This window comes from Rousettus aegyptiacus, unplaced genomic scaffold (genome assembly GCF_014176215.1).
Source record: "Rousettus aegyptiacus isolate mRouAeg1 unplaced genomic scaffold, mRouAeg1.p scaffold_m13_p_1, whole genome shotgun sequence".
Classification (NCBI taxonomy): Eukaryota; Metazoa; Chordata; class Mammalia; order Chiroptera; family Pteropodidae; genus Rousettus; species Rousettus aegyptiacus.
Genome location: NW_023416284.1, coordinates 27,364,321 through 27,390,774, shown reverse-complemented (window position 1 = coordinate 27,390,774; position 26,454 = coordinate 27,364,321). Strand labels below are relative to the sequence as shown.

General features: G+C 39.5%; 1 protein-coding gene and 2 pseudogenes across 2 annotated transcripts; 2 read left to right on the top strand and 1 right to left on the bottom strand.

Annotated features, from left to right (window-relative positions):
• The first annotated feature begins 15 nt into the window (after positions 1 to 15).
• ZMYND12 (zinc finger MYND-type containing 12) lies at positions 16 to 25,893 on the top strand. Of its 2 annotated transcripts, XM_016139989.2 has the most exons (9): positions 16 to 586; positions 7,266 to 7,407; positions 8,640 to 8,811; positions 9,170 to 9,250; positions 15,570 to 15,739; positions 18,769 to 18,891; positions 19,911 to 20,022; positions 22,025 to 22,170; positions 24,127 to 25,893. In XM_016139989.2, the coding sequence occupies exons 1-9, from the start codon at positions 477 to 479 to the stop codon at positions 24,250 to 24,252; spliced, it is 1,182 nt and encodes a 393-aa protein (XP_015995475.1). In that variant the 5' UTR covers positions 16 to 476; the 3' UTR covers positions 24,253 to 25,893. The 2 variants fall into 2 exon arrangements, with proteins under 2 accessions (XP_015995475.1, XP_015995476.1); XM_016139990.2 differs by lacking the exon at positions 9,170 to 9,250 and having other exon boundaries at positions 23 to 586; positions 24,127 to 24,636.
• Positions 17,087 to 17,688, top strand: LOC107508301 (annotated as a pseudogene).
• A 329-nt stretch (positions 25,894 to 26,222) lies between the features above and the next one.
• Positions 26,223 to 26,341, bottom strand: LOC118605025 (annotated as a pseudogene).
• Positions 26,342 to 26,454: the final 113 nt, after the last annotated feature.

The following is a 26,454-nucleotide window of genomic DNA, read 5'->3' as shown; positions in this document are numbered from 1 at the left end:
CCGCCTCCGTATGAGGGGGCGGTTCGGTGCCATACGCCGGACGCCAGTCCGGGGTTTCTCCACGTGTAGAATTGCCACCTGGTTCTGCACAGCTCCCCGGCGAAATTGACCGTGAGCGGATGCGAGTCGGCTGGGCCGACTTCTGGAAGGGTCATATGCCTTCCTGTTAGTTTCCTACCCCGGGTAGAAAAGTGGCCATGTTTGGCTGTTACCGGCTACCGTATAGTCCTTCCTGCGCTTGGACTCCCCTGGAGTTAGATTGCCCAGCCATTTAATCTTTGAGACTTGCTGGGAGGCGAGGGGAGAGGTGTTGTTTTTAATCCCACAAACACCCTGCAAGTGTTAGTCAAGCAACGCCCTCCCCCATGCCCTTGAAGTTCTGGGAACAAGGCTGCCCCATGGTGGTCATGTGACACTGGCGTCCAGCGTATCCTCTCCGGGCAACCGTTCTAGAGACCTACACAGCTGGCTACAACATGAACGTGATCTACCCACTGGCGGTGCCCAAGGGGCGCCGGCTCTGCTGTGAGGTGTGCGAAGCTTCGGCTGAGCGGGTGTGCACGGCCTGCACAGTCACTTATTACTGGTAGGCCCTAAAATGTGACACTTGGGCTCCTCAGCTCCTTCCCTCTCTCCCAGTCACGGATCTGGGCTAGGGTGCCCTTAAGGCGGCTTCAGTACAGGTCCCTAAGACTTCTGTGCCTCCTCTTCTACTCAATCATTCGCCAACAGTTGTGTTGAGCACCTACTCTGCGCTATGCACTGTTCTAGGTGCTGAAGTTACTGAGGGAACTCGGCAGACCATGTCCCTCTAAGAGCTAACGGGCGGCAGACAGATAAACAAACAGAAAACAAGATAATTTCAGTGACTGAGGAATGTTATAAAGACAAAGGAAATGCGATGAGGAGTTGGGCAGACCGCCTCTCTGAGGATAGATTACTGATCAAAAAGTAGGAGCAACCCACCATGGAAACGGCTGGGGGAAGAGTAGCGCAGTAAAGCTCTGAGGGAGGAAAAACTTTGGCGCATTTGAGGGATAGAAGGCCGGTGCACAGCCAAGACGGGGAGGGGTAGTACAAGATGAGATCAGTTTTCATTTATTTAGCATAAACATCCCTTGACCCACGTTTCAGATTAGACCCTATTTAGGGCCTGAGATATAACAGTTGACTTCCAGAAACCTACGTTAGACTAACATGTTAAAAAAAAAATTATTATAATGCATCCTGCATGACAAGTGCTGTCACTCCTGGTGTGCTACTCCCTAGGGGCTCTAAGAATGGAAATACGGTGACTGGAGCAATATTTGGAAAGGTTCTCTGAAGAAGTAACATTTGAGCTGAGTCTTGAAAGATGAGTAGGAAATCGCTAGGTAAATGAACAATGAAGAAGGAAGAGTAGGACACTCCTGACATCAGGACACTCCTGACATCAGGACCGCTTTGGTGAAAAGTGAAAGTTTATTGAGAGCTGTGTGGAAAAGGTAGGAATGGAGGGAGCAGTCAATGTTTTTGAAACCGCAGTTCAGGACCTTTTAGTTGATCATGTCTAAATCACAACTAGCATTTTGAGAAAATAGAATTAGAAATATCAGAGTAATCCTACTTGAATTGCCTTTTGAAAGAAACATTCGTCATAGTGTTTTATGTGGATATGTGTTGGTACTGGTAAAATGTATTTCATACTATGGGTTTAGTCAAAAAACATTCGAAAATCATCATGATAGATAGTAGGAGTTTAAACCAAGAAAATCAAGGTTAGGGCCAAACTGACATGAAATCAAAGAGTTTGGAATTTACCCTTTGGGAGGCCATGGATGGTTTTGACATGCTCTCATTTGTGTTAAGATGACAGCAGATTGGAAGGTAGAAACTGGAGGCTCATAACTGATTCAGAAGTTGTAATGGTCCCAGTGGACAGTGAATATACCTCTCTCAGACTGAATTAAGTGTACCTCCTTTGTGCTTTCACAGCATTTTATATGTCTCCTATTCTAACACATATGACACAGATTGAAATCAGTTGCTTAATGGCCTATATTCCTCACTGGGCTGTATGCCCCATGAAGGCAAGGATAGCATCTGTGTTTTCATTGCTGTTACTTTATTTTTTAGAATACAATTTAAACTTTGCAGCAGAAACTACAAAGTCCTGGTTACCTCTCCACCTTCCTTTCCTACCACATTCACCCCCTCTTTTCCTTGATATAGTTACAGAGACTTTCTTTCAGTTCTTATTTGCTAAATCCTTTCCTCCCTCAGTTTCTTTGCCCAGGCTGTTCCTTCTGCTGGGAACCTTCTCTTCAGCCATGAATCTTTCTAGTTCCCTTTCATCCTTCAGTTTCTCAGAAATGTTATTTCTTCAAAGACGTCTTTCTAGAACACCCAAACGAAATACTCCTCTCTCATTTTCCTCGCTTACATTTTTCTTCACTGTTCCTGTACTTTTATATTTTTGTGTTTACTTGTTTAATATCTGTGTCTTTTACTATACCTAGTGCCCGCATATACCAGACACGCAGTGATCATTTGTTAAATAAATGAACTTCTGAATGGGTAATAAACCTATTAACTGGGACAAGGGACACAGAAGAAGGAGGTAGTGGGTGACAGGTTGGGTTAGGGACACAGAGATCGAGGAGCCTTCAGGTCACTTGGGAGAGATGGTCAGTAAATAACTTTAAGTACAGACTGGATCTCAGAAAGAATAGACCCCTTTGTCTAAGATGAGCATCCACCCCTTCCCCTCTCCACTTCATCTCCCTAACTAGAAGCAATTCCTTCTTCCTCTCAATTCATTTTGGCGTTACTCTGTACCTCACAGCTGGCTTTTATTTCCCTTCTTTTTTTTATTTGTTGGCAAGCATATTATTTCAATTTTATTATGTTCCATTAATGGAGGATATTATGTTGAATATGTGTAGAAGGACTGACATGTGTATATTATCTTTTAATCTGTCAGGCCCATCTCTGTACACTCTACAGTCTCCAACAAAGTGCCTTGAAATAGTTGAAACTAAATATTTGATGAATGCATGAATAAATTATCATTTCCTAGACACTTATCTCCCATTATTTTCTTTGTCTTCTTTCTCTGCTTCTAATTCTCTTTAAAGTCTTCTCTTCCCCTTCTTTTCTCCAGATTTCTATATCCTTGTATCCTGAAGATTTCAAGATTTTTCTGTAAAATAAATCTGAGGCAATTTTCTTATATCTCAAGAATGGGGGCTTTGATATACCCTTCCGCATAGAGTTTTCATGGTTGAATGTAAAGCATCTAGCACCATGCTTGGGACCAAGCGCCTCTCAATATTTATTTCTTTTTTCCTCATCTCAAATTTAAAGAGTAGGAAGAACAGTTAACTTTAATTTGTGAAAGATTTCTTTTTTCAAAAAAATTTTTTTTTTCTGATTGTAGATGTAACTCATGCTCACTGTAAAAAAAACTTTAAAAAGCAAAAAATAAAGAAGAAAAGTAAGCTATAATCTGACAACCCAGAGATTAATAGCCTTATATTTTGGTGAATTTCCTTATTTTTTTTCTTGTAAATCCATTTATTTTATGTACTTTGTGTAATCGTGTGCATATCTTTATTGTTTTCAGGGAATAGAACAATTTCTTAAAAATGCAATTTTATTGAAGTATGTGAAACATTACAGACAGGTAAAAGAGGCTTCGGTACTCTAGGTTAGCAAATCATAGCATATAGATAAGAGTAATTCACAATGATTTTCCTTTTATTTAATGTAACGGGACACAAATTAAAATGCCGACACTGGGCAGGAAGAGAAAACAAATGATGAAGTGGTTTTCAAAGGTAGGGAGCAATAGGATCTGTGGTGAACTGGAGAATGAATGTTTTGCCCAAAGACATTCAAATTCAGTTTTGAAAACTTGATAATGGCCAAATAAAACAACAAGTCTGCCCCACTAGCTACTTGATTGTGAGCCCTGACTGAAAACATATTTTTCAACTCCTTTATGCCTGGCCATGTTTAGAGCGTTAGGAGTGAGACAGATGAATAAAGAGAGACTTCACAAATACATAAATAAAGCTCACTTTATTTAGAAAGGCAAGATATTTCAAATACTCTCAGTGGAACAAAAGATCAGGCAGTTATGTAAGTTAATATTTCCATTGCTCACACAATTACCCCAATGCCCCTATTTAATAAATACCCTGTAGAATGCCAGTATTTCCATAACCTGACTGTTAAGTGCTGTTATTGATTTGTTTACAGTAATTGTCTATCAAAAAAAAAAAAACCTTAAAAATGCTTTGTGTAATTTCTATGATAGCAGTCCCAGTTTATAAATAAAATACTTTATTATTGCATTTGTCATCCCAGCAGCAAGAAAAGAGAGAGAGAGTGCTATGTATTATTGTCTATGATTGGTTCTGGGCTATGGCATCAGAGCTGAGTAATTGCAACAGAGACCATATAGTTCTCAAAACCTAAAATATAGAGAAACACAAAACTAGCATCATACTTTAATGGTCAAAGACTAAAAGCTTTCCCCTCTAAAATCAAGAATGAGATGAGAATGTTGCTTTCACCACTTCTATTGAACATCATACTGGAGGTTCTAATTGAGGCAATTAGGTGAGACAATGAAATAAAAATCATCCAACTTGGACGTGAAGGAGAGAAAATACCTCTATTTGCAGATGAAATGATCTTATATAGTGAAAACCCTACAGAACACTCTCCCCCCCGCCACCCGCCCCGCCACACAAAACTATTAGAGCTAATTAATGAATATGGCAAGGTTTCAGGATACAAGATGAATATGCAAAAATCTGTTGTATTCATTTGCTAGCAATGAACAATCTGAAAATGAAATTAAGAAAACCATTCCGTTTATAAGAGCATCAAAAATAAAAAAAATTAACCGAAGTAGTATAAGACTTATACACTGAAAACTACAAAATATGGTTGAAAGAAATAGAAAAGACCTAAATAAATGAAAAGGTATTCCCTATTCATATTGGAAGACAATATTATTAAAGTAGCAGCACTCCCTAAACTGATCTACAGATACAATGCAATCGTTATCAAAGATTTTTGCACACCGATCCTAAAATTCATATGAAAATGCAGGGGACCCAGAGGAGCCAAAACAATCTTGAAAAAGAACAAAACTGGAGGACTCATAGTTCTCAATTTTAAAATTTACTACAAAGCTATGGTAATGAAGACAGCATGGTACTACCTTAAGGATAGACATGCAGATCAGTGGAATAGAATTGAAAGTCCAGAAATAAGCACATACATCTATGGTGAAATGATTTTCAACAGGTTATGAAGGCCATTCATTTGAGAAAAGAATGGTCCCTTCCAAATTGTGCTGGCATAACTGGGTATCTACATGCAAAAGAATGAATTCAGACTCCCACCTTACACCATATACAAGAAAAACTTAATTTTAGAGCTAAAAATGTAAAACTTTTAGAAGGAAACAATTATAAATTTGTGTGATCTTGGATTAGGCAGCAGTTCTTAGATATGACACCAACATTCCTACAAAGACGATATGTGAATGGCCAGTTAGCACCTGAAAAAATGCTCAACATCATTAGTCATTAGAGAAATGAAAACTAAAACCACAGTGAAATGCTGCACACACACTAGAATGGCTATAATCAAAAATATAGAAAATAACAAGGATTGATGAGGATGTACAGAAAATAGAACTCTCGTACATTGGGGAATGTAAAATGATATAGCTTCTGTGGAAAACAGTTTGGTAGTCCTCAAAAAGTTAAGCACAGAGTTACTATGTGACACAGCAATTCCATTCTTAGGTATATACTCCAAGAGAAATAAAAACATCCACACAAATACTTGTATGTAAATGTTCATAGCAGCATTATTCATAATAGCCAAAAAGTGGAAACAACCCAAAAGTTCAACTGATGAGTGGATAAACAAAAAGCCATACATCCATATAGTGAAATGTCAGCCATAAAAAGGAATAACATTGATACATGCTACAACACAGATGAACCTTGAAAGCATGCTAAGTGAAAGAAGCTAGACACAAAAGGCCACATATTGTGTTTCCATTTATATGCAATGTAGAATAGGCAACTACATAGAGAAAGTAAATTAGTGGGTTTGGTCATCAGTGGGTGGAGGCAAGAATGTGAGTGACTGCTAGAGTGAATGGAGTTTCTTTTTTTGGTAATGAAAATGTCCTGGAAATAAATAGGGTCATGGTTATACAACCTTGTGAGTATATTTAAATGACCACTGAATTGTTCATTTTTAAATGGAGAATTTTATGGTATCTGAATTATATGTCAATTAAAAAGGAAAAAAAAAAAAACCCACCCGTGATTGGAGGAAGGCTTAGATTTGGGAGTCATTCATAGAGGCAATTGTTTAAGGAATGGGAGTGAATACTCTGTAGGAGTGCTGCCCAATAGAATTTTTCTGAAATGAAGCAAATGTTCTACATCTGTGCTGTCTAATTTTAAGTGTTTAAAAATACTAAATATGCATGTAAAACAGTCAGAAAAGCTGTATACCAAACTGTCACAGTGCTTCCCCTGCAGAGCTAAAAAAAAAAACAAGTGGCTTTGGAGTGCAGGCTTAGAGTAAATACTCATTCTCTCCACAGCTTTGCTTCTTTACCTTTAAAATGGTAATAACAGATTTTGTTTAGTTTTTAAACAGTTAATTAGTTTCGTGTAAGACCACCTGCTGCAGCACTGGGCTTGTGGGGTCATTCACAGTGCGTTCTATGTGAAAGGCACTCCGGGAGCACTAGGCGGAAGACAATGCGAGTGGTGCTCTTCAGAACCATGCAGCATGGTGGCACTGCTTATAGGAAAGGTCTCTTAGAGCCTCAACAAATGTAAATACCTTTTCCTAACCCAAGGGAAAAACCCTCACATTCCTCAGCTTCAGAGTTTAGATATTTTGAAAACGACCTTAGAACAATGCAGAGTTAAAGCTGTTTTCGTTGTTATTAATGAAACACAAAGGCAGAATAGCCACAGCATCACCATGTCACTTCGGAACGTGAACCGTGTCTGCAGAAAGGCCATCCTCTACCACCTCTCTCCACCCCAACATAGTTTTTCCACCATCAAATAACCACATGAAAAAAAGATTTGTGTCAGAAATGGCTTTGGACTCCCTGCCTGGCTTGTGTTGGGCTTATTTTTCTAGTTTCTAGGGCTAGGCCAGGAGTAGGGCCAAGAGAATCTTAAATCAGTCCAAAGTAAAGATGATGAAGTTCGTGTTTTTATTTTCAGTGGTGTGGTTCATCAAAGAGCCGACTGGAGAAGCATCCATGAGAAGATCTGTCAGCTCCTGATTCCACTGCGCACTTCAATGCCCTTCTACAATTCAGAGGAAGAACGGCAGCATGGCCTCCACCAGCTGCAGCAGCGGCAGGTAGGGCCTATCTATCAGATGATTGCAGGGTTAACTCACGGGTGCAGAGAAACTGCCCAGGAAAAGGGGTGTACTGAGTTGAGATCACTAAACTCTAACCTCTGTGAGAGCAAAGACTTTGTTTTGTGTCTTTATGTCCCCAATACCATTCAGTCGCTTGTTTTCCACGTGGTTACCAACTACCTCCTATATTCATTCCTTGGGCTGCTATAATGAAATACCATAAATGGAAAGGGAGAGGGTTTAAATAACAGAACTTTATTTTATCACAGTTCTGGAGGCTAGAAGTCCAAGGTCAATGATAGATATCCGCAGGTTTGGTTTCTTCTGAGGCCTCTCTCCTTGGCTTACAGATGGGGGCCTTCTTGCTGTGTCCTTCCATGGTCTTTCCCCTGTGTACACACATCCCTGGTGTCTCTTTGTGTGTCCAAATTTCTTCTTATAAGGACACCAGTTAGATTGGATTAGGGGCCATCCCAATGGCCTCATTTTAAACTTGATCACTTATTTAAAGACTCTATCTCTAAATGTAGTTACATTCTGAAGTACTAGGGGTTAGTGATTCAACGTACTAATTTCGGGGGGGTACAAAATTCAGCCATAAAACCTATACTGTGAGGAAAGCATAGGTACATAGTAGGATGTATGAATACACTAGTGAGTAAATTAAAGAGTTTAGGAAAACTATTATCATGGCATTGATAGCATTTCGATCATTCTAAAAAAAAAATAGTGCTTTATAAACCATAAATCTCAAAACACCAGATTCATCCATTTTAATATTGTGACACTTTGCGAGTGGCCTTAGAAAAATACAGAGTCTAAGTTGTTTCTGACATTAGCTAAGCAGGATAACTCCAGAAGGAAAAATAAGATTTTTATCTCAAAATTAACTCAAATAGAAAGGCAGAAAGTTTTTGATTGTCCTGAGGCATGACAGCTTTGCTAAACTAAACTTTTATTATAAATATAAGAATGATATTTATTTAATAATTTTATATGGAGCATTCATTTATGCCAAACACTAAGAAAGATGAAAAGACACTTGTTCCTGGGCGTTGATGAACTCACAGTCCAGGTTTGCCTTTTATATCACCTATTTTGTGTCACATGTCCACCTGAATACAGGCAGGTTCGCTTGGTGCCCTCAACCAGTTCTCCAGGTGTACCTATATCCACCATTGCCTTTTACCTTTAGACTTTCTCAGATGATCTAGTTTTTTCTTCCACAGAAGCATTTGATTGAATTCTGCTACACCGTAGCCCAGAAATATCTCTTTGAAGGAAAACATGAAGATGCTGTCCCAGCAGCTTTGCATTCTCTTCGCTTCCGCATGAATGTGCACGGCCTGAGTTCAGTAGAGCTTGTGCCTGCTTACCTGCTGTTGGCCGAGGCTAGCCTTGGTAAGTGTAACTGACTTGAGACCCCCTGGAGGCCTTGTGAAGTGCTATACTGGGTCGTATCAGTGGCCAAAGAGTCTAGCCTTGGCAGTGGCACCTTCCACTTTTGTGGAAGAGCAGGGTTGCTGTAAAGGTTGGCAAAAGGTGGGGAAGGAGATGCCATGGACTTTTGTCTACAACTGACAGAAATCCACTCCAGCTAGCATAAGTGAAAGGAGGGAATTTATTAGGATGCTGGAGTGTCCTAAGGGAAGTGAGGCTTCACGAGGTGCTAGAGTCAGAATGCTGTAATAAACTAAGGCTGGTGCTCTCAGTTTCTCTTTCTTGGGCCTTTTCTTTTATCTCTGCTTCTCTCTCCTAGTTTGCTTTATATTCCATCTCTGCAGACAAGATTCTTCTATCCTGTGCCTACTGCAGAAGAAAACTATCCCCAAAATATCAGGTGTGGCTTAATTTACATTGAATGTATATGTCCCCCAGGTTCAAGGTAGGTAATAGAAACTAATTAGCATCTGATTTTCAATTTTAAATTCTTAGAAGGAAGAATTGTGTTGACTCAGCTTGAGGGCAGTATCTACCTTTATCTTTGTGTCAAGGTCACATAGTTCAAATAGGAATATAGGAACCTGCTCCTATAGATGGCAGAGGCAGTTCTGAGACTGGGGAGCAAAGACTTGGCAAGCATTGCACATGGTGGATGCAACAAGGAGAAAATTAGCACTTTTGAGGGGAATTAACATTTTTGAGCACCTACTGTGTTTTAGGTACTGTACTTCTACTTCGTACATATTAATAGCCATTATTATTATTATTATTTTTAAAAAAATAAACTTAAAAAAATAAAACTCTTGGAAATGCTGTACAAAGAACTTTTTTTCCTGAGCTATCTGAGAGTAAGTTGCTTACCTGACTCCCTATGCCTTGAATATTTCAGTGTGTATTTTCCACAAAGATGGTTTCTTTCATAATCATAATACAATCATTATCTACTATAATTACTAACCAGACTCCATTCAAGTTTCTCTAGTGACCCCCAAAAGCATCTTTATAGTGAAAGGATACAGCTCAGAATCATGCTTTTCATTTCGTTACCATGTATCTTCAGTCTCCTTCATTTTGGAATGACTTTGATACTTTTAAATATTAAAGTCCAGCTATTTCCTAAACTGTCCCTCAGTTTGGGTTTCTCTGATGTTTCTTCATGACTGGATACAGGTGATGTATCTTTGCAGGAATATCACAGAAATGATGCTGTCTTCTCATCCTGTAAGTTGGCACATGCTTTCAACTTCTCGTTCCATTACTAATGATGATCATTTAAGTTACTTTATTAAGGTGATATCTGCCAGACTTCTTCTCTGTAAAGTTACTCTTTCCCTTCTTTGCAATTAATAAGTCGTGTGGGTGTGGGGAGGGGGTGGTATTTTGAAACTGTGTAACTATCCTATTTCTCATCAAACTTTCAATATATTCATTATTTATTTTTATTGGTATAGACTCTTGGTTTCCTGTTTTAGTTGATGAGATATACTCCCTTACTATCATTAATTGGATGCTCAAACTGTCCCTGATTTGGTAAGTGGCAGCCCATTCGGGCTGGCTTCTGTGCCTCTTTGACACATCCCCTTTGTTCTTTGATCACTTTCCTGCCTTCTGGAACATGTCTCCAAGGAGCCTTGATTTTCTTTAGTAGAAAATGGAATTAAGAAGCCAAGAGTTGTGAACTAGACATATGCATTGCTGTTAGAATATGGTTGCTCCCAGGCCTTCTCAGTGGACAGAGTTAAGGAATATGTATAAATATAATAATGTTTAAATACCTACTACATACATTGCATCTAAATTTATTTTTATATATCTGTATCTATATATCTCTTTATATATATGACCATGGGTCCATACTAGTACACCAAATCCAGTCCAAAACTACCACAAATTTCAATGTAATTTTTTCCCATTCCATATTGGTAGTTCCTTTCTCTGACAGTGAAAATACTGGCTTCTTTTTTCATTAATATGTTTACATATTTAATCAGTTCCCTTTTATGAACCGACCTCCCATCTCCAACTCTATCCTCTGCCTTTGCAGAAGCCCTCCTCTCAACTTGGGGCTCTGACTCCTCCTTCTGGTCTACTATGTCTTCTGCATGGGCTACCTCCTCACTGGTTTGGGCTTTGACTCCACATACCAGAACATATAACTGCAAGAATGCCTTCCTCACCCCACTCAAGTCTCACTTCTCATTCTAGACTGTCCCTCCTTCAAAACTATTGGGAAGAGTACTGGACAAGGAAATACAGCCCAGGTTCTAATTATTTCTGACACTGGCTAGCTCTGGGATTTTGGAAGAGCCACCCTGGCCTAAGTCTTATCATCTCTCATTTGGACTGTTGCCTACCGACTGATCTCTACACATCTTTGGCCTCCCTCTAATCTGGCTTCTATACAAAATGTGATCAAGTCACTCCACTAAATAAAGACCAAATTCCTAAAGCAACCTATGGGTCCAGGCTTTATGACTTCTATCACCTTATCTTGAATTCTTTTCTCTTTCTTTTTAGGTACACTGGTCTTCTCTCGATTCTTCAGAAGCACCGTGATGCTTCCTTGCTCTGGAATGCTCTTCTCTAGTCACTCTTCCCACTTCTCTCCTCCCCTTCACCTAACCAATGCCTATTCATCCTTCAGGTCTCAGCTCAAGAGTTGCCACTCCATTGTCGAAAAGACTTTCCCATGCACCTAGACTGGGTCAAGTCTCTATGTACCTAGTTAGAAACTTCTTCCTTTTTTCTGGGTACTTACTTCAATAATAATTATACATTCATTGATGAGATTATTTGATTAAAGTCTCTCTCTTCCACTAGACTATAAGCTCAGGGAGAACCAGAACTCATCATAGTGTCTTCACACCCAGAACAGTACTTAGGGCCCAGAAAGGACTCAAAAGCCCCTCTTATAATACCTGACACCTAGTGGGCATTCTGTAAGCACTCGTTGAATCTGAGTCCTCTTTATAGGATTGTTTTGAGGACTAAATGAGTTTGTATGTAATGGACGTGAAAGTGCTTTGCAAGCTAGAAAGTTCAGTCTAAATGGAAGGTTTCATTATAACTCCCTCAGTCATTGATTTGAAACCTTGCCAACCTTTTTGAAAGTCTAAATAAATCACATTCCTGTACACATGCTTCTTTTTCTCATCTTACAGATTTCTGCAGACTGGAGTGGGAAAATAACAGGTATTCAGCCTCCCCCCTTTTTTAAGTAAAGCTTCGGAATTTTAATAACTAGAAATGATATTTTCAGTAACACTTCAAAGAGGAGCCATCTTACTCCTTTCTCCACTGTTGTCAGCACTTTGGAACCAGGAGAGCCTGGGTTCAGATTCCAGCTCTTTCTTACTGGTTGGGTGATCCCAGGCATCAAGCTTTTTCTTACCTGAAGACTTTAACAGGTACTGTTCCTTCTGCCCGGAATGCTCTTTTCTCCCTTGTACATGTCTGGCTTCTTTTCAACTGTCAAGTCTCTGCTTAAGTGTCACCTTCTCAGAGAGGTGTTCCTTAATAATCCAATCAGACTAGGTTTCTCCCTGCTTTTTTAAGATCACTGCGTTCTGTTCATTTCCTTCATAGCACTTCATCTTTTGTGTGTTTATTGTATGCGTACTCCACTTGGTTATAAGCTCCTTGAGGTTAGAGATCATGCCTGTTTTATTCACCAACATGTACTCAGTAAATTAGATGAATATGTGGTTGAATGAATGAGTTTCCTCCTCTGTAAATTCCTCCTCAGATATTTATTTCACAGGGTTATTGGCAGACTTAAATCACAGATGCAAATGGCCTAGCATAGCATAGGGCAAAGAATGGGCCCTCAGGAAATACTGATTTCCTTTTCTTCTCCTGCAAGCCCCACAGCCACACCTTTAAATAGTCTGTGACTGCTTTATTCTGTGTTCCTTTATTTTCATCACCAAGTCCTGCAAAATCTTCCCCCATAATGTCTTTCAGATCTGCCACTAACCCAGTGTCAGCCTGTTGTCTCACCCTTCAGGCAAGTTCCACTGCTCCTTAATGGACTATGCTTTCTCTATCTACTCCACATACTATTTAGATCACCCTTTAGATAATCTCACTTCCTTTGGCAACTTTATATCTCTACTACCTCCACTCTATCTCTATGACTCTCCAAGTAAGCACTCTATATGAGAGGGCATACCTGAACGTACCCACTTATTAGTCACAATCTTAGTTCTGACCTGCTTATAACAGCCCATTCTCTCACCTCACTGTATCCCATTCTCTGAATTTGCAGCCTCATAGTTTTTTCTTCCCAGGTATGCCTTTTCCTTTGAGACCGATGCTTGTTTAGACACTAGTAAGACTAGGCCTTGGAGCCATCCTTCTTTGGCATTGCCTCCTTGAATGAGAACTGGACAAAGAAAATTTAAAATTTCTAGTCTCTGTCAATACTCTCTACCAATTTTTTTCTCTATCAAAACAATCTTAGCTAAGAGTCATTCTCTTCTTTAAATTTGAGAGGACCTCAGTCTAAAGCTCTTATTTTATAACAAAACCCACATTAAAAATGTGACTTGCCATGAGCCAGGTCATGGGTAAAGGCTTCTTGCTTTCATCTAGAATCTTCCCACATTAGTTTCTCATGTTAGTTTGAGCTTCAGTCAAGCAAAGTTACGTACTTCCTCTTGTAGGTGGTTCTTCTTCATTTCTCCTTTAATTCAGTGACAAATCATTACACCTAAAATAAAATAATGTGTTTTTTTTTGAACTAGGCTTGGGAAAGGAAGGACAAAGAACAGAATATCAACTTACTAGGGGTTCATGTCCTCATCTTCTGAGCCTTCCGTGGTGCCATTTCTGCTGCAGCAGCCATCACATGAAATACTTCACACACACAGCGTGCCTCTGGCTCTGCAGAAGGCTGTCAGTAGTTTTCTATTCAGTTCTGACAAGCTCCCTAAGAGGCAAGCAGGGATGCAGGCAGCTGTTATGTATTTTTACAGCTAAACAAAAAGTTTTAAGTGTCAAGAGTATAAGAATATTAGAAATAAAGGTGACTTTCGCTTAATAACCATGTGTTGTCTATTATAGCTCCTAAATGTCTTTGTATCTATCTTCAGTCACTGCCTTAGTTCAGGTTCTTTTCAGTGCTTGACTATTTCAAAAGTCTTTTAGCAAAGCTTCCACTTTTCCTCCTTCTCTCTGGTCCCTCCTAAACATTGGCTCTGGACGAGACTTCTAAATCTAAATCTAATTATTTCATTCTGAAAATCCTTTCATTTTTATCCACATGCATCAAGCTCTTTGGCATGACCTACTAAGCCATTCATAATCTGTCCCCTGCCTACCCATTTATCCTCACTTCCTGTCACTCTGTCCCTCACATTTTGTGTTCCAGCATCACAATATATATAGTTCTCTGAATATGGCATACTACTTCATAGCTTCATGATTTTGCATATGTGTTACCTCTGCCTAAGATGCTGTCTCCCTCATCTATCTGGAAAACTTCTATTTATTCTCAAAACCCAGCTCAGACTTTCCTAATTGTCTTAGCTCCACTGCCATAACAAATATCATAGACTGGATGGTTCAAACAAAAAACATTTATTTCTCACAGTTCTAAAGGCTGAAAGTCCAAGATCAAGTTACCAGCAGATTTGGTGTCTGATGAGGGCCTACTTACTGGCTTGTAGATAGCCAGCTTCCTGCTATATCCTCACATGGCCAAGAGAGATCATCTTTTGTGTGTCTTCTTATACAGGCACTAAGCCCAGTAATACGGTATCCACTCTCATGACCTATTACCTCCCAAAGGCCCTACCTCCAAATACCATCACTTTGGGGATTGTTGTAACATATGAATTTTGGAGGAAACAACATTCAGTCCAAAGTACTGACCATACCTCTCCCCACTCCATTGTTTTTGTCCACCCTACCCATAGAATGAAACACTCTCTGTCACTTCCAAACCTTATGAAGCCACTATTGTTGTACTTACACTATGTTATGAATATACTTGTTTTCATGTCACATATTCATTCCCCCAACTCAACTATAAATTTTTCAAGGATAATGGCTTTGATTCATCTTTTGGTCCCTATCATTCAATACAATGCCTGGTACATAAATAAACATGTATTTTTAAATTGCAACACAATTTGCATACCACATAATCCACCCTTTTAAAGTATAGTTCAGTGGTTTTAGTATATTCAGAAAATTGTGCAACCATAACTATGTTTAACTCCAGAACATTTTAGTTATCACAAAATGGAACCCCATACCCAAATTAGCAGTCACATCCCATTTCCTCATATGCACAGTCCTTGGCCACCACTAATCTGTTCTGTCTTTATGGATTTGCCTCTTCTGGACATTTCATATAAATGGAATCACACAGTATGTGGACTTTTGTGTCTGTTTTTTTTCACTTAGCAATGTGTTTTCAATGTTCATCATGTTATAGTGTGTATCAGTATTTCATACCTTTCCATAACTGAATAATATTCCACTCATGGATATGGATAAACCACATTTTTCATATCTACTCATTACCTGATGGACATTTGTTTTTATTTTTTGACTGTTATTATTAGGCTGCTATGAACATTCATGTATGAGTTTTTGTGTGTTAATAACTGTTTGAGTCAATGAATAAATGAGTAAATGTATGATGACATATTTCATTACGTTCTCTGGCCAGGGTATGAATTATAACCTTCTTTCCTTCTTTCGGGCAGGTCTGGGCCGCATTGTCCAGGCTGAGGAGTATCTATCCCAAGCCCAGTGGACAGTCCTCAAATCAACTGAATGTTCTTATGCCACCCACTCTTTACTGCATCGGAACCTGGGACTTCTCTGTATGGCTAAGGAAAACTACGAGGAAGCCCGTTATCATCTGGCCAACGATGTAAACAAGCTAAATTATAACACTTAAATGTTTCTGAAAACAGCTCTGTTTAGTTGTTGTTGTTGTTGTTTTTAACTGAGCATTTCTCTCTAACTTCCTGTTTACAGCTGACTGGTGGGGTATTAGCAAGAACACAATTCTAACAACTTGAGTTCAAGCCTTTCCACTTCCTGGCTGTGGAGCCTTGGCCAGGTCACTTCATTTCCCCAAGCTTCCACTGCTCTGAGGGAAGCAGAACAGTGTGCTGTTAAGAGAAGGGCTTTACTTCTAGTTCTAGTTCTATAGTTTTTCCAGCTCTATATTATTTGACTATTATTTAACCTATTTCATCACCTATAAGACAGAAATCATAAAATGATCTCTGCCTCATTGGGTCATTGCAGAGATAAATAATAGGGCAATACTGGCTATTATTTTTATAAATAACATCAATGTGTCCACTTTGGAGTGTGGTTATTAAATTTAAATGAGCTGGTGGTATACGAAAGTTTTTTATAAGCTATAAAACTCTGTACAAATATTAGATAGGATGATGAGAGTAATGATTGAGCTGTTCTTCCAAAATTTATGAGGTTTCTATTAGGATTTCAGTATTGGGCAATATTACTAAAGAGAAGAGAAATCTGAATGAAGTTAAGGGTCAGACTAAAGTCTCTATGCAGGTTGGTTCTCTCTTCAGCCTCTGCACTGGGCAACCCTCCCTCTGGTTGGTGGCCACTTGCACAATGCCCGTAAATCCACTGGGAACATTTTTGTGCTGGTTAGTCTTCATATCCCCTTATGCCAAATCCATTCTCTGCCCTACTCTGCCCTGGGAGGCTGACCTCCATGCGCTATAACCTGGACTTCATTGCTCTCAGGCTTTGGTTGAGTATGGAAAGTGAGAGGAGTGGCAGAAGAGTGAGGTTGAGAGGAGAAAGAGATTGGGATATTTACTCTCTCTGCTGCCTTTCTGCCCCACCCCAGTTCCAGCAGGGCCAGTGTTCCTCCATTACCACAGCTCCTGTCAGGAAACCTTCGGTAGCTGTAGCTCTTGCTAGGTCCTGGTAACCCTGCTTCGTCCCTTTGCTTTTTCAGGAGTCGGTATGGTAATAACTTCTTGCTGTTGATAATCCCTAGTGCTTCACTAGCTCTTGTTGATTCCTTAAACCTTTCTGTATCTCTGTGAATAATTCTTTCATTAAGCTATCTTTGGGAAATAATTTTGAGGGTACCATCTATTTCCATCTTGGAGCCTGACTGATACACTTCTTCATCTGTTTCTTCATACAAATATACTCTACACCCTCTGACAAATTAGGCAGAGACTCATTCTGTCTTGAGCTGAGTCACACTGTTAAGAATTAGACCAAGCTCAGCTCTTCTGTAAGTGGCCTGAGGTGACCTCCAAAAATGGCTTGATATTTACTTGAACCAGAAAACCCCACAAACTCAGGCAAATCAAGAGGTTCAAATCTCCGTGTCCACTTTAAGAACACCCATGAAACTGCCTAGGCCATTCAGCGTATGCATATCCAAAAAGCCATCAAATATCTGAAGGATGTCACTTTACAGAAGCAATGTGTGTGCCATTCTGTCGTTACAATGGTGGAGTTGGTAGGTATGCCCATGCCAAACAATGGGGCTGGACACAGGGTCTGTGGCCTAAAAAGAGTGCTGAATTTTTGCTTCACATGCTTAAAAATGCAGGGAGTAATGCTGACCTTAAAGGTTTAGATGTAGACTCTCTGGTCATTCGGCACATCCAGGTGAACAAAGCTCCCCAAATGCAGTGCAGAACTTAGAAAGCTCACGGACTGATTTACCCCTACCTGAGCTCTCCCTGCCATGCTGAGATGATCCATACTGAAAAAGAGCAGATTGTTCCTAAACCAGAAGAGGAAGTTGCACAGAAGAAAAAGATATTGCAGAAGAAACTGAAGAAGCAGAAACTTATAGCCCAGGAGTAAATTTAGCATCAAATAAATGCTAATAAAAGTAAAAAAGAAAAGAAGAAGAAGAAATAGACCAAGCTCAGATTACTCAGCCTAGGTTTGAAAAAAAGGACATAAATGTCTAACCACTGTGCTGTATACCTGAAATTAATATTGACTGTCAACTGTAATTGAAAATTAAAGAAATATTTTAAAAACAATCACAGCTTTATTGACACATACCAAAAAATTCACCCACTCTAGGTGTATAATTAGATGATTTGTAGCAAATTTATAATAGAGTTGTGAAGCCATCAGCACAATCCAGTTTTAGAACATTTTCATCACTCTGAAGGGATCCCTCACATCCATTTGCAGTCATTTCTCATTCTCATACCCTCTAGATTTGCCCTCTCTGGATATTTACTATAAACAGAATAATATGTGGTTTCTGCATCTGACTTCTTTCACTTAGCAAAATTATTGTGAGATTCATCCATATTGTTGTGTGTATCAATACTTCATTCCTTTTGTTGCTGAGTAGTAGTCCATCATATTAATATACCATGATATGTTTATCTATTCATCAGTTGATGGACATTTGGATTGTTTCTACTTTTTGGCTGTTATGAATAATGCTGCTATGAATATTTGTATACCAGTATTGGTAAGGATGTTTTTATTTCTCTTGGATATATACCAAAGAATGGAATTGCTGTGTCATAGTAACTTCTCGAGAACTGCCAAACTGTTTTCCACAGAGGCTGCATCATTTTATAGTCCTACCAACGATGTAAGAGGGTTCTGTTTTCTCCACATCCTTGACAACACTTGTTATAGTCTACCTTTTTGATTAGAGCCATTCTAGTGTGTGTGAAGTGGTATCTCATTATGATTTTATTTTTCATTTTCTTAATGACAAAAAATGTTAAGCATCATTTTATGTATTTATTAGTTATTGGTATGCATTCTTGGAGATATGTCTATTCAGATCCTTTGCTTATTTTTTAATTGGGCTGCTATAGAAGTCCTCTATATATTCTGGATACAAGTCTTTTATGGGATATATGATTTACAAAGAGAGTTCAAGCACTTTCCTTCTTTCTTTTGCTATAGATTTATTTTGCCAGTTGTGCATTCGGAACAGAAGACATCAGGACCTCAGGAGGCTACTTTCATCTGGCTAATATCTTCTATGGTCTTAATAAGTTGGACTTGGCAGACACGCTGTACACCAAGGTGAGCTGGAGAATATGGGAGCTGAGCCTTGACACTTAGGTCTTATCTCACAGCTGGTGTTGATTCATTCATGGGAAATTCGAGGCATCAAGAGATGAAGTGACTTGCCCAAGTTCACACAGGCTGATACATGATATATTCCGCTTTTCTTTCCTTTTTCTCTACTACCAAAATAGATTAGCCCTTAGCATCCATGGAGCAATTAACAAATAATAAGTGATGGGTCAAATGCTCCAAATAGACTTCCATATATATGCTCTGTCATATCCACAGATCCAAGCTAATATGGGCATATTGAGGTGTGTGATAGAGAAGATGAGATTTTTAAGGGAAAATTATTGTTGAAAGGTCATACGAAGGGAACAAAGAACATGAAAGTACTTTGAAATTTCCAATTTTGCATGCAAAAGATTTTAAACTATTTCTAGTATATTGGTTATGTTCATACAGTAACACCTCACTTAGCAAGCAACCATTTCTGTGTGTAATATAGGCTCTCATGCTGTGACTCTTTATTTGTATTTTAGACCCACTTGTGAGGAGAAAGCACTGTGGTGTAGCTGAAAAGGAGTGAGCTTCAGAGTCAGACAGATTTGAATTTAATTCCTGGCTGTGCAACATAGCAGCTCTTACAAAAGTCAAGTGTGATCTTAATTTTTCTGAGCTTCAATTTATCTATCTGTAAAATGGGAATAAGAAGAATATGACCTCAATGGGGGTGTCGTGAGGATGTAAAGGTTTAGTTGTATGTGCTCAAACAAATGGTAGCCATTGTTATTAAACCCCAACAGGGTTGTCCCCAGGTCAGCCTGCCACATGCCCTTTGTAGCCCAACACTTGTCGTACTCACTTTAGCCAGGCCTGTGTGCACTCCTAAGGCTACCCCTGCCTCCAGACACAGTGAGAATGGGAGTCTGAAGACTGTCAGGAAACCTGGCCAGAGGCACTGCCCTCCAAGCTGTCTGGCCCAATGGCTAAGGTCTGGCCTACTTGTCTGATCATATTTCCTCTCTCAACAGGTCTCTGAGATTTGGAATAAATATTTGAATGATCACTATCAAGTCCTCTCACAGGCTCGCATCCAACAAGTAGATTTACTGGGCAAACGATTTGAGGCTGACACCGGCTTGGGTAAGTGGCAGTTCATCCTGGGAAGCAGAGCAGCGACTTCATCCCTCCTAATCCACAGGCTTTGCCCTGAAGAGAGAAAGCTGCTATCCCTGTCATGGTACACATTAGTGCCATCTTCCTCATATTGTTGGTGGAGAAATTGAGACAGAGGATTGAAGAGATTTTAGCAGAATTCAGATCCCCAGCATCATGAACACAGCTTATTAGGGAGTTAATATGGGACAGATTTGGAAGAAAAGGGCCCTGTTAGAGCATACTATGATTTCTGTAGAGCATCCATTTCTTATGTGTTATTCCTCTATAGCACATAAGCCAAAGTAGACTTGTCACAAAAGTCACATTGCTCAATTGTTCTGATGCCTTATCTTCTTCCATTTATGGACAGTGAGCTTCTCAGTGTCAGCACTGCATCTGATTCATTTCTCCATCCCCAGGCTCAGTCAAAGTCTGAGGGTTGAGTAGCACTGTACAACATTCCCTCTGAAATAATAAAAAGACAGAGGATCTAGTTTGTGCTCAAAACAGACATACAGTGTAGTTGGTGAGATAGAACCTATGTGAATTACCAAAAGAAAATTTCAATGGATACAAATTATATTTCAAGATAAGCCTCAGAATGAGGAGGTGAGGATGATGCTGAAGAGAAAAGACTTCTTACAGGAGATGTTTTGAGCTAAGGCTTAAAATATTAATAACTTTATTGAGCTCTCATTATAAAAGTAGTTCATGTTAAAGCAGAAAACTTGGAAATCACAGATAACTAATGATAGTCAATCTTAACATTATGGTGTATATCCCTTCTGTCTTCTTCTCTAAGCTTAACATAGCACGTCCTCAATGTTGTTGGTAGTTCTTGGAAACTACAAATTTAAGCAAAATGACATATAATGATACCAATTTTACCATAGACTTATTGATATAAACTAGAGTTAAATTTCTAAGGTATATTTCTGGTAACAAAAACATCACCAAACTTCTTAATAAAGACTGAAAGCACTTCTAATATTAAACAATGAAATAAATGTGAGCTATACATATATTTAAGAAAGATTAATAAAAAGAGGTAAGATATTCTTTTCCAACCTGCTTATTCCAATTCAAGGTCGCAGGTGACTGAAGCCTATCCCAGCAGCTCAGGGCAACAGGACACCCTTCCATTGCAGGGCCACTTGCACCCCACACTCACTCAGACTGGGACAATTTAGACACGTCAGTCACCTAATGTGGGATATGGGAGGAAAAACAGAGGACCAGGAGAAAACCTATACAGACATGGGAGCACATGCAAACTCCACACAGACAGTGGCCCCAGCTGGGAATTGATTTTTTCTTTCTTCATCAATGATATAATGAAATGATGTTGAACAAAATAATGTTATTCAAGGATTTACTGTACTTAAAAAGTACTTTTAAGTATCTGGCCCATAATAACTCATAATAAGTCAATACATGGTAACAAAAGTAGGACCAAAAACTACTGGGGGAAATTGTAAACAACTTCCCTGGAGGAAGCAGAAAGGCTATTGCTTAAGCATCTTTGTATTTGGGAGAGAAGAATTAAGGTGCTGCAAGAAGCCCTCGATTCCTCCTCTTGCTATAGAGTGGAAGTTGAGTTGGGCCCAGGGGATCCCGCTATGAAAAATCCACTGTATTTGAGAGCCTTAAGAGCTAATTCAGGACTCTGAAAGAGAGAAACCTTAGTAACCTTGGAACCTGTAGGAATGAGCATTTTCTTAGGTTACTCTGATAATGACATGCTGGGTAGAGCTCAGGAGCTGCCCGAAACTTCAGCTTCTTGCTCTGCACATGGCAGCAGACCTCCAGCTGAAAAACTTGCTTCGGTTTGTGCTGCCTCTCCCACTCCCTGCCTCCTGCCATGTCCCTGTGAGGAGGCTTCAGGAGGCCAGGTGCCCTCACAGCTCAGTGCTTATAGAGGAGGGTAGACTCAGCTGCCCTCTGCCCGCTGCCAGCCTGTTTCTTCTTTTTTCTGTTTCCACTACAGATGAAGCCCAGGAAGCAGAAGCCATTCAGATCCTGACTTCAGTCTTGAACATTCGAGAATCCACATCTGACAAAGCCCCCCGAAAAACTATCTTTGTTCTGAAAATCCTGGTCATGCTTTACTACCTGATGATGAATTATTCAAAGGCAAGTTTCCCTAGAAAAGCAGTATGTCTAAAATGGAGGTAGAAATTCCTTCAGTTGAATTCAGCTTTGTATTGCCCAATTGCCCTTGAGTAAGCCCTCACTCCAAAAAAATCCAGATGCTTATGATGTTTTCTGTTGAGTCCTGTCTGTATAATGAAAACTGGATTGCTTTCTTCCCTCAAGGGGTCCTTCAAAGGGTTGCATGGGTAAACTGAGACTGGGGCAGTGCTAGAAATTCTGCAGGGCAGGAGGGCTCTGGGGAGTCCTTGGAGGAATGGAGGAGTAGCGCTAATTACACTCAGTGCGTTCCCTATTACTGAAGGGATCCAGGCAGAAATGGATCACCATGAAATAATTTAAAAGGTAATCATTTTTGAGTGGATATTACATGCCAGTCATTAGCCTTTACATGAATTATTGTATTTAATTCTCATACCAACCTTATAAAGTAGCTGTTTTATTATTCCCATTTAACAGGTAAGGAAACTGAGGCACAGAGAGGGTCTATTATTTGCCCAATTTCTTACAGACAATAAGTGACAAATCTCAGGTTTATTGATTTATTGATTAACTGATTCACTCATTCATTCATTCAAATATTTATTGAGCATATGACATTTGCTATTCTAGGGACTGGAGATACAGTGGTGAACTACCAGATAAGTTCCCTATCTCCATGGGATGTAGGTTTTTTTTTAAGAGGGGACCTCACGATAAACAAATAAACATATAAATGTGTAATAGAATTTCAGATAGCAAAAAGTGCTATAGGGAAAAATGAAGCAAGCAAGGAGAGAGGGAGGGAGGGCTGGTTGGATTCCATACAGGCAACATGGAAAATTTCAGATTCATTTTCCCTCTCCCTTCTTCCCTTCCTTTCTTCAACAAACTTTTACTAAACACCTGTGTACTGGTAGCTCTTGGAGGAGCTCACAGTCAAAGGGTCATGATAGAGATGGCAGCAAAGCCCAAGGCATATGAGAGCACGAAGGAGGGACACTAACTCTATCTGGGGCAGGGGTAAGAGTAGTTAGAGAACACGGCAACGTTTCCATTGAATTTCCAAGTTTACATTGGGAAAAAACCTCCCTTCTATAGTTGTGTCCAGTTCTCCACTGTATACTCAAGGAACTCGTTACTCCAAGATACATTAAATGTGTTAGATCTGTGAGAGGTTCTTAGAGAAAAGGGACACATACATCTATCTACTCAAGATTGGCACATTTCCTTCAGGTCTTAATTCAGTTTTCACTGAAACTTTTCTTGACCCCCTCTCTAAAACTGTAAAACCTACTACCACCACTGATACTTCTATCCTTGTTTCCTGCTTTTTTTTTTCCCCCCTTAGCATGTATCACTAAGACATGATTGTGTTTTACTTATTTGTCTTATTTATTGCCTCTCTCCTCTACTGTATTGTAAATTCCACAGGGGCAGGAATTTCAGCCTGTAATCACAGTACCTGGAACACAGTAACCATTCAATAAATATTTATTGGAAGAAGGAAGAAGGGATGGAAGGTGGGAGGGAGGGAAGAGAAAGCCATAGTCTGTGCCAAGATGTCCTGTGAAGCCTCTGTCCAAGTCAAGACTCTAGGCTACATGGCCCTCAGGAAGACAATTTACTTCTGTTACCTATCATCTCTGTGCTTCCCAATGTTGGTTTGAAGGGCCCCGATTAAGATCCTGCAAAGACCTCACTTTGCTAAGAAAGTATACTTAGTCTGTCAAGCCAAGTGGGTTTTTTTTTTTCTGGTGCCCCCCGGCCCACCCAGTACACATGTGGCTAGCTGTAAGGACTCTAGTGGGTGTCCACAAGTTTCCAATAAGACCTCAGTGGCCAGTGTGAGAAGCTAATGGGTCTTTTCCTGTTTTTCTGGGATTGAGCACCAATGGGGCTTCCCAATGTAATGCTTTCCTGTGACAACTTCCTTTTGTCACTACTATTTTATTCCAGGCACAAGAATATGCCATGAGAGCCTTCAATCTAGCCAAAGAACAACAGCTCAGCGACCATGAACAAAACACCATTCAAGAATTACTCAATCTCATCTTGGCCGAAGAAGGTTATCCCATTATTTAGTGACCTATGAGTTCTGCGTCAGAACCTATGCAAGGGGCTGTTGAATGTCTTATATATTCCAGCCTTGCACAACTGCTCTGAGGTACTACAAATTGCTGAAGTTACCACCCTCTTTCCCCGTGATTGCACACATAATTGTATGTTTTTATTCTTGCACATAACATGTGAGGGAATATAGAGCTTGAGGCATAAAATCAGTAAAACCTGTTTATCATGACCCTTGCACTTGGTTTATCATAACTTTGTATAACCGAATAATGAGCTGTCAGCTCACTAATATGGTATTTGTAATTAAACTGCAAATAGTTTGTCATATTTCTCAGAAGTTTCTCAGCACATGTAAATCTTTGCCTAAAAAGGGGATGGAGATAGAGCTATATTGGAGCAAAGTTTCCCTATTCTACTAGAATTAAGTTAGCATTAATCTGAGGTAGATTGTGATTAAAATGTCCATTATAATTTCTAGAGTAATCACTAAGAAAATTACTCTAAGAATAGTTAAAAGTCAACAAAGGAATTAAAATAGTATACTAGGAAAAATACACTTAATGCAAAAGAAGGCAGTAAAGGAGAACTAGAGGGACAAAAAGGACATGAGATATGCAGAAAACTAATAACAAAATGCAGACATAAATCGTAGATCTCTGCCAGAGCAGACCCCTGGACCTTGCAGGGAGCCCCTGTATGCATTGGCTGAGATCACGTTCCAGGTTGGTGTTTTTCACTTCTTAGATAGTGATTTGAAGTGGACATAAGCCATCTACACTGTAGAAGATGTACCCTGAAAAGGCCCCTGTGATGGAGGAGACAGAGTGCAAGCCTTGGAGTCAGATATGCCTGAGTTCAAATCCAGCTTTCTTACTTAATAACTTTGTGACCTTGATCCCCCCATAATCTCATTCATTATTGTCGTAAGATGGCCCAGGTGTGGCTATGGCTGTATCAACTTGTCCCATAGAAGACTTTGGTCATTTAGCATCTCCTTTTTAAATCCAGACCTGCCAAGCAGCCTGCCCATTAGTATGCTCTGCTTCCTGTGTAGATCTGCATCCAGGGAGAGGATATGCAAGTCAAAGACCTGTGGAGAGTTTTATGTTCCTCCTTATAAATTAATTCATTCAGACACACATAATAAAAACAGATCAGATGGGCCACCCTGCCCCTACAGGTCTAGGCAAAATCTGCTGAGAACCCCATTCCATACCTTTGGACATTCTTATGCTTTTCTAAGATGCCTACAAAGTCCCAGGGCCTTACTTTTCTACCAGCCGTCTCTCACTCCAGTTTTCAGTTTCAATTGCATTCTCATTCCCTGCTGCTCTCTTGTAGTTGTTTTCTCATCTCTCTAGGGACACAATCCCTTATTTTTGATTACCACCCCTTAGCTAACCTTAAATATGAGTTAGATGTAGAGTGAAGACTTTGTAGGGTGGTGGGTGAGGGTGAGGAGAAGGATCAACAACTCTTAGCAGATAATTAAATATATTAGAATGTCTTTATTCTAAAAAAGTCCTTTAAAGTCTATTTCATTAAACTCTAGTTCTCTCCATTGCCATGTTCATTGTCCCTTTCTCTGTCCCCACTCCATTATCTACTCTCTGTTCTCTCTACCCTTAAATTTTTGTTTATAAATTCTTCCCCATTGAGTATATTTATAAAATTATTGTTTAAATTAAATTGTTTAAATTTATTATTTCTATTGATTGATTCTCCTCTTGAATATGGGCCATATTTTTCTACTTTTCAACATGTCTTAGTAATTTAATTTTCTGTCTTTCTGCTTTTCTTTTCTTTTTAAAAAAATTTTCCATAGGTTTATTGGATATTTATTTTCTATTGTGTATATGTGTGTGTATTGGCTGTTTATGTCCTGTGCTCAATTTTTTTTTTTTAAGTGAGGCAACACTTGGTTGACCTCACAGATTGCAAGAACCTTGTAAGCTTACAATCCCTTATTTTTTAATTTTTTACACCTACAGCCCCTGGTCTTCCTAGCTGGTCTCCCATCCAAGTACTAACCAGACCCGACCCTGCTTAGCTCCTAAGATCAGATGGGACTGGGCTTGTTCAGGGAAGCATGGCTGTAGACTCTTTCTGCTTTTCTAACACTCGCATATAAGGCTATAAATTTTTCTCTAAGTACTGCTTTAGTTGATCCCACATATTTTAAACTGCAATATTTTGTCATTTTTTCTAAATATT

Bases quoted from the DNA above. Each gene is read 5' to 3' on its own strand.
- ZMYND12 (XM_016139989.2), top strand. From the start codon at position 477: ATGAACGTGATCTACCCACTGGCGGTGCCCAAGGGGCGCCGGCTCTGC. The intron at 7,408-8,639 runs GTAGGGCCTATC...TTTCTTCCACAG, and splicing joins ACCAGCTGCAGCAGCGGCAG to AAGCATTTGATTGAATTCTG. The intron at 22,171-24,126 runs GCAAGTTTCCCT...ATTTTATTCCAG, and splicing joins TGATGATGAATTATTCAAAG to GCACAAGAATATGCCATGAG.